Source organism: Triticum dicoccoides, chromosome 3B (assembly GCF_002162155.2).
Source record: "Triticum dicoccoides isolate Atlit2015 ecotype Zavitan chromosome 3B, WEW_v2.0, whole genome shotgun sequence".
Lineage (NCBI taxonomy): Eukaryota > Viridiplantae > Streptophyta > Magnoliopsida > Poales > Poaceae > Triticum > Triticum dicoccoides.
Genome location: NC_041385.1, coordinates 809,329,377 through 809,342,681, shown reverse-complemented (window position 1 = coordinate 809,342,681; position 13,305 = coordinate 809,329,377). Strand labels below are relative to the sequence as shown.

General features: G+C 45.4%; 1 protein-coding gene across 1 annotated transcript in view; it reads left to right on the top strand.

Moving 5' to 3' along the window:
* The first annotated feature begins 4,883 nt into the window (after positions 1–4,883).
* Positions 4,884–13,305, top strand: part of LOC119280122 (dolabradiene monooxygenase-like) — a 26,144-nt gene continuing 17,722 nt past the window's right edge. The window contains exons 1-2 of the mRNA XM_037561090.1: positions 4,884–5,783; positions 8,983–9,034. Coding sequence (XP_037416987.1) covers positions 4,893–5,783; positions 8,983–9,034 — 943 coding nt within the window. The 5' untranslated portion in view covers positions 4,884–4,892. The remainder of the gene's footprint in view (positions 5,784–8,982; positions 9,035–13,305) is intronic.

Sequence of the window (13,305 nt, the reverse complement as noted above, 5' to 3'; positions counted from 1 at the left end):
GACATAGGCGCCAGCGCAGGCCGCACCTCCGCCATGGCGGCGTTGTTGTGCGCCTCTGCCTTCTCCATGGTGAAGCCAGCGTGCACATGCGCCGGTGTCGGGGTGGTGTCGTCGGAGCCCATCTTCATCGTGGGGTCGTCCTCGTCGCCAGAGACCTTAAGCGAGCTGGCCGGCAAGGGCGGCCACCTCGTGCTTCCTCTCAGTGGAAAGCATGTCCCACAGAGCTTCCCCGCCTGCAGTCATGGCGGATGTGGTGCAAGGGAGAAGGATGGGGAGCATCTTGTATTGTGGCATGGAGTTACCTGAGTTTAGCCACCTTTAAATAAAATATTTCGGTGAGACAAGGCATCCGGGTGCGTCAATGCGCGACACTGGAGTGGGTTTCTCGGCCGGCGAGCCCGCTTAATGGCAGCATACAGAAGGATGTGGCATTGAACTGGCGTGGTAAATATTTGTCATGTCTCGTCTAGTAACGCATTGCCAGCATTAAACAGGCACGGAAACCGGGGACACATCACGGGCGGCGCCATGGCCGACGCGCCGCTTCAATGGAGGAGCCAATGAGAGGTCGCTTCTGCCCTGGAGCCGTCTTCGATGTGAACTGGCCGCCCTACAGCGACATGGATGCAGGCAGCTGGCGCCGACCGGGAACGCGCATGTGCGAGGAAGCGGGCTTTGGTGCTGTCTGGATGCTCGCAAAGTCCCCTCGCCTCCTCCTCCCCCCACATTTGTCTCTAGTTTACGGGAGAAAACACATCCGGGCCACCAAACGGACTGATACGGGGCCGAGTTGGATGGCATAACATGTCCGGATACCGCGGTTCGGGCGTATGTGGATGGTTTGCAGGTCGTTGTTGGAGATGCCCTCTCTAAAAGCAACTCTAGCAGACCCCGTATATGTCGCGAACCCGCAAAATTCCGGTGAGTATATGGGCCTGGCCCAATTTTCTGGCCAGAACAGAGCCCATATACTGGCCCGGCCCGTAAAAGTTTTTACAGCGGCCTGCAAACCACCACACCCCCCGAAGCAATATATTTACGGGTTCGCGGGCCAGATACGGGTCGAAACCCTATCCCCCCGCCGTCGTGTTTCGCCGCAATTCCCCACTCCCCCTCACATTTCTCGCCGCCGGTGAGCCCTGTTCCGCCTCCAGCCGTGATGTGGGGCCGCATGTGGAGCTCTAGTCGCGGCTTCGGTGGCAGCTCTGGCGGGGGCGGGGACCCCGAGCGCGAGCAGCGTGTCCGCTCGGACGGCTTGAGGAAGCGTGTGGCGAGGAAGTGGACGAACAAGGGCCTCGAGCCGCCGCAGACACTCCTCCGTCGCGAGACGGAGGAGTACGACCGTCGGCACGGGCGTATGCCCTCCTTGGCCGCGGGCTCTTCCCACGCCGCGAGCTCTTCCTCTTCCGGCGCGCCGCTTCTCCCCATGAAGAGGGTGTGGTCGGAGGAGCCGGAGGACCACGACCTCGTCGCCATCAAGAAGGAGTCGTAGGAGATCGAGCGCCGAGGGGTCATCGGGACCGAAGATTTCGTGGCCGATGTCGACGCAGTCGTGGCCGCCATTGCTGAACGGAGCTTGCGCGAGGAAGCGAAGCGTCGGCGGCATGACGAGGAGCTCGAAGACCTCATCCTCAAGCAGGCGGTCGCGCCCAACCTTGCCGCGAAGGACAAGGACGACGAGTGGAGGCACATCCGCGAGGAGCAGAGGCAGAAGTTCATCGATCTCCTCAGCTCCGACGAGGAGGACTGAGCTCCTCCACCGCGTCGTCTTCAGCCGCGAGCTCGTCCATTTTGGTACATCCACCTCAGCCTCGCTGCCACAAGATCCCCCACCCCCCTCTAGTAGTAGTAGAAGAAGAATGTAGAATGTATGATCTTGTAGTATGTGATGAACTAGTGTATGATCATGTGGTATTTGATGAACTAGTGTGGTTACAATTTCTCCTGCGAAAGTTTTTTTTTTCAAATTATACAGTTTCATATACGGGGTCTACTCTGCCGCGCACGATTTCGACCCGCCAATCTGTTCTTCATCGAACTGTAAACCCTTATGCGGGTCGCGGTTTTAAGGGGTCTACTAGAGATGCTCTAAGTTTCTTTGGGGTACACCCCCATTTTCCATTTTGTTCCGAGCCACACAATTGTGATTCCCACGATCAATGCTTTGACATTTGGTGTGGGTCGATATATAGAGCATCACTTATTTGTGACATGAAGTACTATTATGTGGATCAGCGCTAACTTCGGATCGATTATTCCAATAGATAGATAACAAGGCGTTGGACACGATTGCTTGGTTGACTTAGTAACTTGCATGTCATGGCAAACCCACTTGCACACAAATATGTACATCTAATGTATGTGTCAGTGCTCATGTAGCATATATATTATGTACAACAATTTTATACTGGAAGTATGTACTCTTACTCCCTATATCTATATAGCTAGTAGATCCTGAGCCGGCCGGTAGTTGTCGATTTTGATCACGATTTGATCATCTCTCGCGCAATGCGTTGCACATTGATTACCGCACTACCCCCACCCACCCCCTATCGGTCACCTAGCGGTTAGGCTGGTCACAATGAAAAGTATCACAAACTAGTATCATGTTTATGATACTAGTCTATGTATTACCTCTACAATACATAGTATTGTAACTTAATTTTGCAATGACTTTATTAATTACCATGCATGACACATACTAGTACATTTAATATGATACGATATAATATCATGATACTCAAGACTCTTTTCTCATTTAATTATGTGTCATCTTAGCAAAAATGCCTACTTAATTGACATGCATGATATTATGTATGATACTCCAATTATGACGACAGTTGGTTCTTCTGGAGAAGTTTATATACCGCTTAATTACTGCCACTGCACTAGTGAGCTTTTGACCGGCCTGCAGAGCCCTAATATAAGGTGAATGATTTCTGTATATAACTAATAAATTGTGTTATGTTGACATAGGAAGCTGAGATGCAGTACAACAACTTGTTATACATGTGCATTTAATCGAATGTGCATCCCAAGTTAGTTCCACAGCAAACGTACCACATGACTTTTTTTTGCGGGACTTCGATACATGGAAGATTAGCCAAAGAGCATTAATAGGCGCCGACGCACCGGCCCAAATTTGGGCTGGCAACACGATCCTTCGATATGACGCCCACAGCCGTGGGGTCTGATCTCGCCTCCCCCTTTGAGTCGTCTCCTTCCTCTCAACACATCCCTGAAAAAAAATCCCCAGACAGCAGTCTAGGGCATGTACAATGGTTTAATACTAATAATGCCATGTAGATGATTATTGAGTTGAAAAACTTATCTAAGAGATGATCTCAAGAAAGATAACCATTCTGTCCATTGCACAAGATCTTGTGACCAAGATACATTATTTCTATTTAATATTAATCACCTCATAAAATTTAAGCAAAAATATAAACATCACTACTCGAATCGAGGACTTTGTCAGAGTGCCCAGGGCAAAGTATTTGCCCAATGTAACAATCGGCATAATGGACTCGGTTGGACTCCTGCCGGCAATGGCATGTTTGCCAAGTTTTTCTTTTCGCGCACTTGGAAAATCGGGACATTCAACAACGAGCACTTTTAACATGCTCCCTCATACCCCTTTTTTCACATAAGAGTTGAGAAGATAAGACTTAATAGATCACTACTTATTCAATTAATAGCTCAAATCTATGATGAACTCTTATCTCTCATATGCAAAGGGGAGGTAAAAGGGGCCATGCTAAAATTTGCCACAACGAGATAAAGGTGCACACCAAACAGAGTAGACATCATCATCACCACGTGGCACAAGTGTTTTGCGGAGTGCACTCGAAAAAGGAGCAAGGTCTTGCTGACTGTAACACTCGGTGAAAATAATTGAATAGGAAAAAAAATTAGGCGGGGGGCTGCTGCTGCTCGGCGAGCTCGTACAGTTTCCCGCGTTCTCTGCTGGCCTCTCGTCAGCGTTGCACCATGGATTGCTATACCATAGAAAAATATTAACATCTACCATAGCAAGTAAATATGATATAAAAATATATATATTTCACAACGCTATAGATCTAATACAGTAGATGCAGAACTATTGTCCAATACATATGACCAAATATTATTAAAAAAATGCAGGAAATACTATGAATTAGACAAAGCAAATATAAAATTAAAAACACTTTGTTTCCATGGGCTGCAACCCAAAGATCTCACCAGAGACACATGCTTCAATGCAACAACGGTGATGATGTGATGTTGCTCTATGGGAGAGGCGGGCAAGCTGCACAACAGCCCATGCAGGCATCAGCGACGCAGCGGCGGGTTGTGGTAACGGGGCCGAGGGCGTTCGTGCTACAGCTGAGCGATTCGCGACCTCCTCGTGCTACAGACTTTTTGAGGGTGTTTGTTTTCAAAGACTTATTGGTTTAGGAATTTAAAAAAGTCTCTATAAGTTCCATCTAAACCAAACAGGAGGGACTTATAGGGACTTAAAGTGGACATTTGGGACTCATGAAATAAGACTCTCAGAGAGAGTCTTATAGGGACTTATAATTGTAATATGATTTTATAGGGACTTATAAGTCACAAGAACCAAACAGGTAGGGACTTTTCAGGGACTTAAGACTTATAAGTTGGGACTAAAAAAAATCCTAGAACTTATGACGGCGAAGAGTGATGCCCTGATGTTGATCCAACGGCCAGGAGCGTCAGATGGGATGCCTAGCTAGTAGCTAGGTGGCTGACATTTTCCCGTCTAACGCTTAGCAGCCGCCATATAAAATATGGTTTTTGTGGTAAGATAAGACCGTACATCCTCTATAAAAGCAAGCCATGCAACCGCTCAATTTGCAACGAGTCGTGGAATTAAAACCCTCAGCTAGAGCATGCAAATAATGGAGGTCGTCTACCTCGTCTTAGCTCTCTTGTCATTGTGCATTGTTCTTCTCTCCAGGCGCTTCCGCAGGCGCTCCACAGCGAACGAGCCTCCCGGGCCGTGGCAGCTGCCGGTGATCGGCAGCCTGCACCACCTCGCCGGTCAGCTCCCCCACCACGCCATGCGTGACCTAGCGCAGCGCCACGGGCCGGTGATGCTCCTCCGGCTCGGGGACGTGCCGACGCTGGTGGTGTCGTCCCCAGAGGGTGCCCTTGAGGTCATGAAGACGCACGACCTGGCGTTCGCGACGCGGCCCCTGCGTGCCACAGCAAGCGTGCTCACCAACGGCGGCCGGGACATCGTTTTCGCGCCGTACGGCGACTACTGGCGCCAGCTTCGGAAGATAGCCGTCATGGAGCTCCTATCGGCACGGCGTGTCCTGTCCTTCCGCGCCATCCGCGAAGAGGAGGTCGCCGTCATGCTCCGAGACGTCGCCGAGGCGGCGGCGGCCACGCGACCCGTGGAGATGCGCCCTCTCCTCTCGGCCCTCGTCTCTGACATAACGGTCCGCGCCGTCATGGGTGACCGCCGGTTCAAGGAGCGCGCCGTGTTCCTCAGCACACTCGACCGCTCCATGAAGCTCGTAGCGGGCTTCAACCCACCGGACCTGTGGCCGTCATCCCGGCTCGCTAGCTGGCTCAGCGGGGCCATGCGCCGCGCCAAGGAGTGCCACGACACCGGGCATGACATCCTCGACACCATCATCCGGGAGCGACTCGAGAGGCGGAGGATGGAAGGTGCCGGAAACCAAGACCAGAAGGACGAGCACTTGCTCGACGTGCTGCTAAGCATGCAGGAGGAGGGCAGACTCGACATGGACGCCGTCAAATACGTCATCTTTGTAAATACTCTCTCTCTCTCTCTCTCTCTCTCTCTCTCTCTCTCTTCCAAATTCCTCTTTGAAGTTTCAGTTTTATTATCCTGAGTCATAATAACATATACTTTTACATATTGTATGGTTGTAAAATCGTTACTAGATAGTAAAAAAATTATTCCATACTTACTACTTTTTAAACACAACTTTGCTAGAGCTAGTGTGACCAAACATAGCACCGTTGTTGTACCTGAAAAAGTGGCTTGATTGTTTCCATGAATTAAGAGCAATAACATATCCTAAACTACTTTAGTTGGTTCCATTCTAAGTAATAATCCAGAGAGAAAGTATTATCTCTAGAATTTCATCATCTCTAGATATCACCGTCATCTCATCTACAGTTACCCGCTCTGAATTTCTATGATACTATTGCGCAATTGTTAACAAATCAAGAGATATGGGGTGTGAACATTACTGTGGCTTCTTAACTGGCAATCGTCTATCACTCTATGACATTTACAACATTTTCTACCTTGACAACAGATCAAGATAACATTTGAGGAGATCTGTACAAAAAAGTTAAATGTGTTTAGAAAAAAATGTTAAATGTGTTTAGAAAAAATGTTGACCATGTGTTCAAACAATGTTAATATTGAATTTAGAAAATGTTAATGAAGCATCTGAAAATATTGAATGTGAATAGAAAAAATGTTGACTATGTATCAGAAAATGTTAATCTTCTATTAGATTTTTTTTAGCGAAGCATTTCGAAAATGTTTAAAAAGTGTGTATAGGAAAAATGTTGATCATGTATTCAAAAAATGTTAATCTTCTATTTGAAAATGTTAATCAATCTTTCAAATAGGTGAATAGAAAATTTGTTAAATTTGTATTGGAAAAATGTTAAGTGTGTACATAAAAAATGTTATTTACATATACAAAAAATGTAGAATAAAAACCAAAAGAAACAAAGATAAAAAAAATTAAAACCGAAAAAAAACAAAGAAAAAATGAAAATATAAAAATTAAGAAATGAATGCTAAAAGAATGAAAAAACAAAAATAAAGAAGAAAAACAGAAAAGAAAAAAAAGAAAAGAAACAAAATAAAATGAAAAAAGCAGTAAAAACCAAGAAAGAAACAAAAAACCGAAAGGGAAAAAGAAAGGAAAATGTGTAAAAGCCTGCTCTTTTCCTTCTAGTCGGTCACGCCCTATGTATCGTACCTGAACTTGATATTGGCGCATTGGCTAACAGTGCCACGAAGCAACAAGGAGATCCCAGGATTGTTCCCTTGTGTGCACCCATTTAACTCTATTTTTCCAAAAATATGCACTACAGGGCCGGCCCAATACAGTAGCGCTCGATGCGAGAGATCCATCCATCTTGTTTAATGCGAGATATAGCACTCACGCTATTTTAGGCAACGAGGCGGACTCAGCTAGAAGGCGGCCAGAGCCATTGAATCGGGCCAATTCAGTGTGCTATTTGTCTTTTTCAGCCCCATTTTAAATATATATTTTTAACTGAAACCCAAGTGTTTCATTACAGTCCGCCCCCATTGCTAGTATCCTATGATAACCTTTTTCATATGCCCGGACCACAAAACATATATCGCCCTTATAGCGAGTGATCCTCCCGTCCTGCCTGAAGGTTTTTTTCTCGCACGATATAGATGGGTCGGCTCGTTTGTTTATTTGTTTTTTTTCAGTCGATGTAGGTTCCACGATCGTTGGTTGTAGCCTAGCGCGCGATGGACGTTCCTGTATGGTTTATTTCATTTTTTTCTTTTTTCTTTTCCTTTATGCCTTCTTTTGGTTTTTTCCGTGTCTTCATCCTTTTTTTCCCTATGTTTTTTTGTTTTTTCATCAGATTTCTTCGTTGATATCAAGGTTTTCACTGTGTTTCCTTTTTCTTTTCATTTAACTTTGTTTCTTTGTTGGGTTTTGCTGTTTTTTTTTTCTTTTTTATCTTCATTTCCTTCGTTTCTTTCATCGGTTTTCGTCGTTTTTCTTTGTTTCTTCTTGGCTTTGCACATCATTTATATATATATATATAAATCCTGGGAAAATACATTTGAATATGTATTTCCTTTCCTGAATCCTATTGGACAAGTTCCAACGTGATTCTTACCTCTCTAGAATCCAAATTGCTCTAGTCCCATTTATTAGAGTATCAGATAAGCATGTGGATAGATGACTCTAGAGCACATGAGATGATAGAGATGGGAGTTCAATTAGAAGCCCAGGTGGCAGAATCCTATGAATTGAAAACTTTATCCAACAGATGATTATGTTCGGATTTGGCATCTCTTGACCGTTGGATGGACATATCCAACGACTAATATTTAAAGCTATATAGTGGTATAGATAAATAGACCGACGCGATGACATGCACCATCACTAGTAGAAAAGGGGGCAATGGTCCAGGCCGGGTCAGCCCATTAGTCCCGGTTCAATCCAGAACCGGGACCAATGGGGGCATTGGACCCGGTTCGTGAGCCCCGGGGGCTGGCCGGGCCACATGGGCCATTGGTCCCGGTTCTTCTGGACCTTTTGGTCCCGGTTGGCGGGACGAACCGGGACCAATGTGCCTTGGTCCTGGCCCACCACCATTGGTCCCGGTTGATGGCCTGAACCGGGACCAAAGGCTTTCCTTTAGTCACGGTTCAAGCCACGAACCGGGACCAATTAATTGCCTATATATACCCCTCGCCCTCGAGCAGAGCACTCTCACTGCTCTGTTTTTCGTGGCCGGCGAGGAGAGAGCTTTGTGGTGCTCTAGCTCACGTCCTATGCACACGAGGTGTTCGATGGAATGCCCGAGCCACACTACTTAAGCTTTCTCCTCTCCAGCTCGACCTCCAAGCTCCATTTTCCTCAATATTTGTCTAGGTTTAGCGGTCCGTCACGTCCCGTCCCCGTTTTCACCGCTGTCGATCGCCCGCGCCGATCTCGTCGCCGGCACCACCGTGATGAGCCTCTTGTTCTTATCTTCTTTCTGAAAAGAAAAAAAATTCTTACTTGTATGTTTATATAGATACTTGTATAATTTTCTTACTTTTATTATTGCATCTTATATAGTGCGATGGTTTTGGTATCCGCCCCCGTCGGTCCTCGTCCTGTCTATGATTCGGATTTGGTATATATTATCTTTTCATAACTATTGGTTCATCTATTGTTTATGACAATTATGCCGACCAACGTGACATAGATTTTATTTATCCAGGAGGTTGTTGAACCGGAAATTCCAACCGACCCTATTGTCGAGATGTTAAATTTAGTTGAAGAAGAAAACAATTTCTTGAAGGAAAAAATTAGAAAAATTGAGGAGGAGAAGATGATATTGGAGTTGCATGTTGCGGATGTTGTGGATGATCACAAGTTCAAGATGGATGCAATGTGCTTGAAGATTAGAAAGATTAGAAAATATGCCATTCATACCGAGGCTTGGTATCATTATGCCGTTGGATCAGTTGTTACATTGGTTGCGATTATGATCGCATTTGTTTTCGCATTGAAATGTTTTACATAGTTTCAATGTATGTTTAATTAATTTAGATGCTCTGCAGAGCTTTATGTTGTTAGATGAGAACTATGTATGTACTTTGGTTTTAATGTGATGATGAACTTCTATTAATTTGGTCACTTAATTATCTATTCATAATGTTCTGTAATGATTTTTGACACACTTAATTATATATAATGCACGCAGATGAACCGGCAATGGATGTACGGTTCAAGACACACCTCCGAGTACATTAAGGGCGTGCATGAATTTCTCGAAGTGGCTGAGGCAAACAAGCAGAATGGTTTTATGTGTTGTCCATGCCCTATATGTGGGAATACGAAATCTTACTCTGACCGGAAAATCCTTCACACCCACCTGCTTTACAAGGGTTTCACGCCACACTATAATGTTTGGACGAGGCACGGAGAAATAGGGGTTAGGATGGAAGACAATGAAGAAGAAAAGTACGATGACAACTATGTGCCCCCTGAATACGGTGATGGTACTAAAGATCAAGAGGAACCAGACGATGTGCACGATGATGCTTCAATAGGCGAAGCTGCTGAAGATCAAGAGGAACCAAACGATGTGCCCGATGATGATGATCTCCGCCGGGTCATTGTCGATGCAAGGACGCAATGCGAAAGTCAAAAGGAGAAGCTGAAGTTCGATCGCATGTTAGAAGACCACAAAAAAGGGTTGTACCGTAATTGCGAAGATGGCAACACAAAGCTCGGTACCGTACTGGAATTGCTGCAGTGGAAGGCAGAGAATGCTGTGTCTGACAAAGGATTTGAGAAGCTACTGAAAATATTGAAGAAGAAGCTTCCCAAGGATAACGAATTGCCCGACAGTACATACGCAGCAAAGAAGGTCGTATGCCCTCTAGGATTGGAGGTGCAGAAGATACATGCATGCCCTAATGACTGCATCCTCTACCGCGGTGCATACAAGGATCTGAACGCATGCCCGGTATGCGGTGCATTATGGTATAAGATCAGACGAGATGACCCTGGTGATGTTGACAGCGAGCCCCCCAGGAAGAGGGTTCCTGCGAAGGTGATGTGGTATGCTCCTATATTACCACGGTTGAAACGTCTGTTCAGAAACGGAGAGCATGCCAAGTTGATGCGATGGCGCAGTGAGGACCATAAGAAAGACGGGAAGTTGAGAGCACCCGCTGACGAGTCGCAGTGGAGAAAAATCGAGAGAAACTACTGGGATGAGTTTGCAAGTGACCCAAGGAACGTATGGTTTGCTTTAAGTGCGGATGGCATTAATCCTTTCGGGGAGCAGAGCAGCAATCACAGCACCTGGCTCGTTACTCTATGTATGTATAACCTTCCTCCTTGGATGTGCATGAAGCGGAAGTTCATTATGATGCCAGTTCTCATCCAAGGCCCTAAGCAACCCGGCAACGACATCGATGTGTACCTAAGGCCATTAGTTGAAGAACTTTTACAGCTGTGGAATGGAAACGGTGTACATACGTGGGATGAGCACAAACAGGAGGAATTTCACCTAAAGGCCTTGCTGTTCGTGACCATCAACGATTGACCCGCTCTCAGTAACCTTTCAGGACAGACAAACAAGGGATACCACGCATGCACGCACTGTTTACTTGACACCGATAGTATATACCTGGGAAGCTGCAGGAAGAATGTGTAGCTGGGCCATCGTCGATTTCTTCCGACCAACCATCAATGTCGAAAGAAAGGCAAGCATTTCAAAGGCGAGGCAGATCACCGGAGGAAGCCCGCAATGCGTACCGGTGATCACGTACTTGCTATGGTCAATGATTTACATGTAATCTTTGGAAAGGGTCCCGGCGGGCTAGCTGTTCCGAGTGACGCTGGGGGACACGCACCCATGTGGAAGAAGAAATCTATATTTTGGGACCTACCCTACTGGAAAGACCTAGAGGTCCGCTCTTCGATCGACGTGATGCACGTGACGAAGAACCTTTGCGTGAACCTGCTAGGCTTCTTGGGCGTGTATGGGAAGACAAAAGATACAGCTGAGGCATGGGAGGACCTGCAACGTTTGCACGAAAAAGACGGCATGCCTCCAAAGCAGTATGAAAGTCCTGCCAGCTATGCTCTTACCAAAGAAGAGAAGGAAATCTTCCTTGAATGCCTGCTTAGTATGAAGGTCCCGACTGGCTTCTCGGAGAATATAAAAGGAATAATAAATATGTCAGCGAAAATGTTTCAGAACCTAAAGTCTCATGACTGCCACGTGATTATGACGTAACTGCTTTCGGTTGCATTGAGGGGGCTTCTACTGGAAAACGTCCGATTAGCCATTGTGAAGCTATGTGCATTCCTCAATGCAATCTCTCAGAAGGTGATCGATCCAGAAATCATACCAAGGCTAAGGAGTGATGTGGTGCAATGTCTTGTCAGTTTCGAGCTGGTGTTCCCACCATCCTTCTTCAATATCATGACGCACGTCCTAGTTCATCTAGTTGACGAGATTGTCATTCCGGGCCCCGTATTTCTACACAATATGTACCCCTTTGAGAGGTTCATGGGAGTCCTAAAGAAATATGTCCGTAACTGCGCTAGGCCAGAAGGAAGCATCTCCATGGGCCATCAAACAGAGGATTTCATCGGGTTTTGTGTTGACTTCATTCCTGGCCTTAAGAAGATAGGTCTCCCTCAATCGCGGTATGAGGGGAGACTGACTGGAAAAGGCACGCTTGGAAGGGACTCAATAATATGCAGGGACGGATATTCTTGGTCTCAAGCACGCTATACAGTTCTATAGAACTCTACCTTGGTGACCCCGTATGTCGATGAACACAAGAACAGTCTGCGCTCCAAACACCCAGAGCAGTGCGACGACTGGATTACATGTGAACGCATCAGGACTTTCAGCAGTTGGTTGGAAGCACGTCTCAGAGGTGACAACACGGTTTGTGATGAGCTGTACTTGTTGTCCAGGGGACCATCTTCGACTGTACCGATTTGGAAAGGATACGAGATAAATGGGAATACATTTTACACGATTGACCAAGATCAAAAGAGCACCAACCAAAACAGCAGTGTCCTCTTTGATGCAACAACTGAGAGGGGAAAGGACACATATTATGGTTACATAGTGGACATATGGGAACTTGACTACGGACATGATTTGAAGGTCCCTTTGTTTAAGTGCAAATAGGTCAATCTGGTAGGAGGCGGGGTACAGGCAGACCCACAATACGGAATGACAACAGTGGATCTGAAAAATCTTGGGTATACTGACGAACCGTTCGTCCTAGCCAATGATGTGGCACATATTATCTATGTGAAGGACATGTCTACCAGACCGAGAAAAAGAAAAGATAAGGAAGCGAATACATCATACGATGAGCCAAAGCGCCACATAGTTCTTTCAGGAAAAAGGGACATCATGGGAGTGGAGGGCAAGACAGACATGTCTGAAGATTATGAAAAGTTTCATGAAATTCCTCCCTTAAAAGTCAAGGCTGACCCCAGCATCCTGATAAGCGATGAAGATTATCCATGGTTACGGCGCAATAAGCAAATGGCACAAGCGAAGAAAAAGTGAAGACTTTCTCCCGCAACTATTATGATGATACCATGCCAACTTTGTAACAGACGAGATGATACCATTGTCCGTTTTATACATGCACATGCTATGTGGGTGAATTTATGATACCATGCCAACTTTCAACTTTTTCATAGTTCATTTGAAATGCTTTAATGTCTTATGGTTCGGCCCTCGTAATAATTAAAAATAGCAACAATAAGTATTTTGTTGTAAGTAGAAACAAAATAAAATAAATAAAGCAAGAAAGAAAACAAAAAAACAAAAAAAGAGTTTTCAACTTTGAAAACTAATGGCACTAACAGAAAGTTTATAATTTTTCTAAAACTAAAAGCAAAAACAATTAAAAAATAAAGCAAAAAACAAAAGAAAATAAATAATGCAGAAAACAAAACAAAAAAACAATTAAAAATAGCAACAATAAGTATTTTGTTGTAAGTACAAGCAAAATAAAATAAATAAAGCAAGAAAGAAAATAAAAAAACT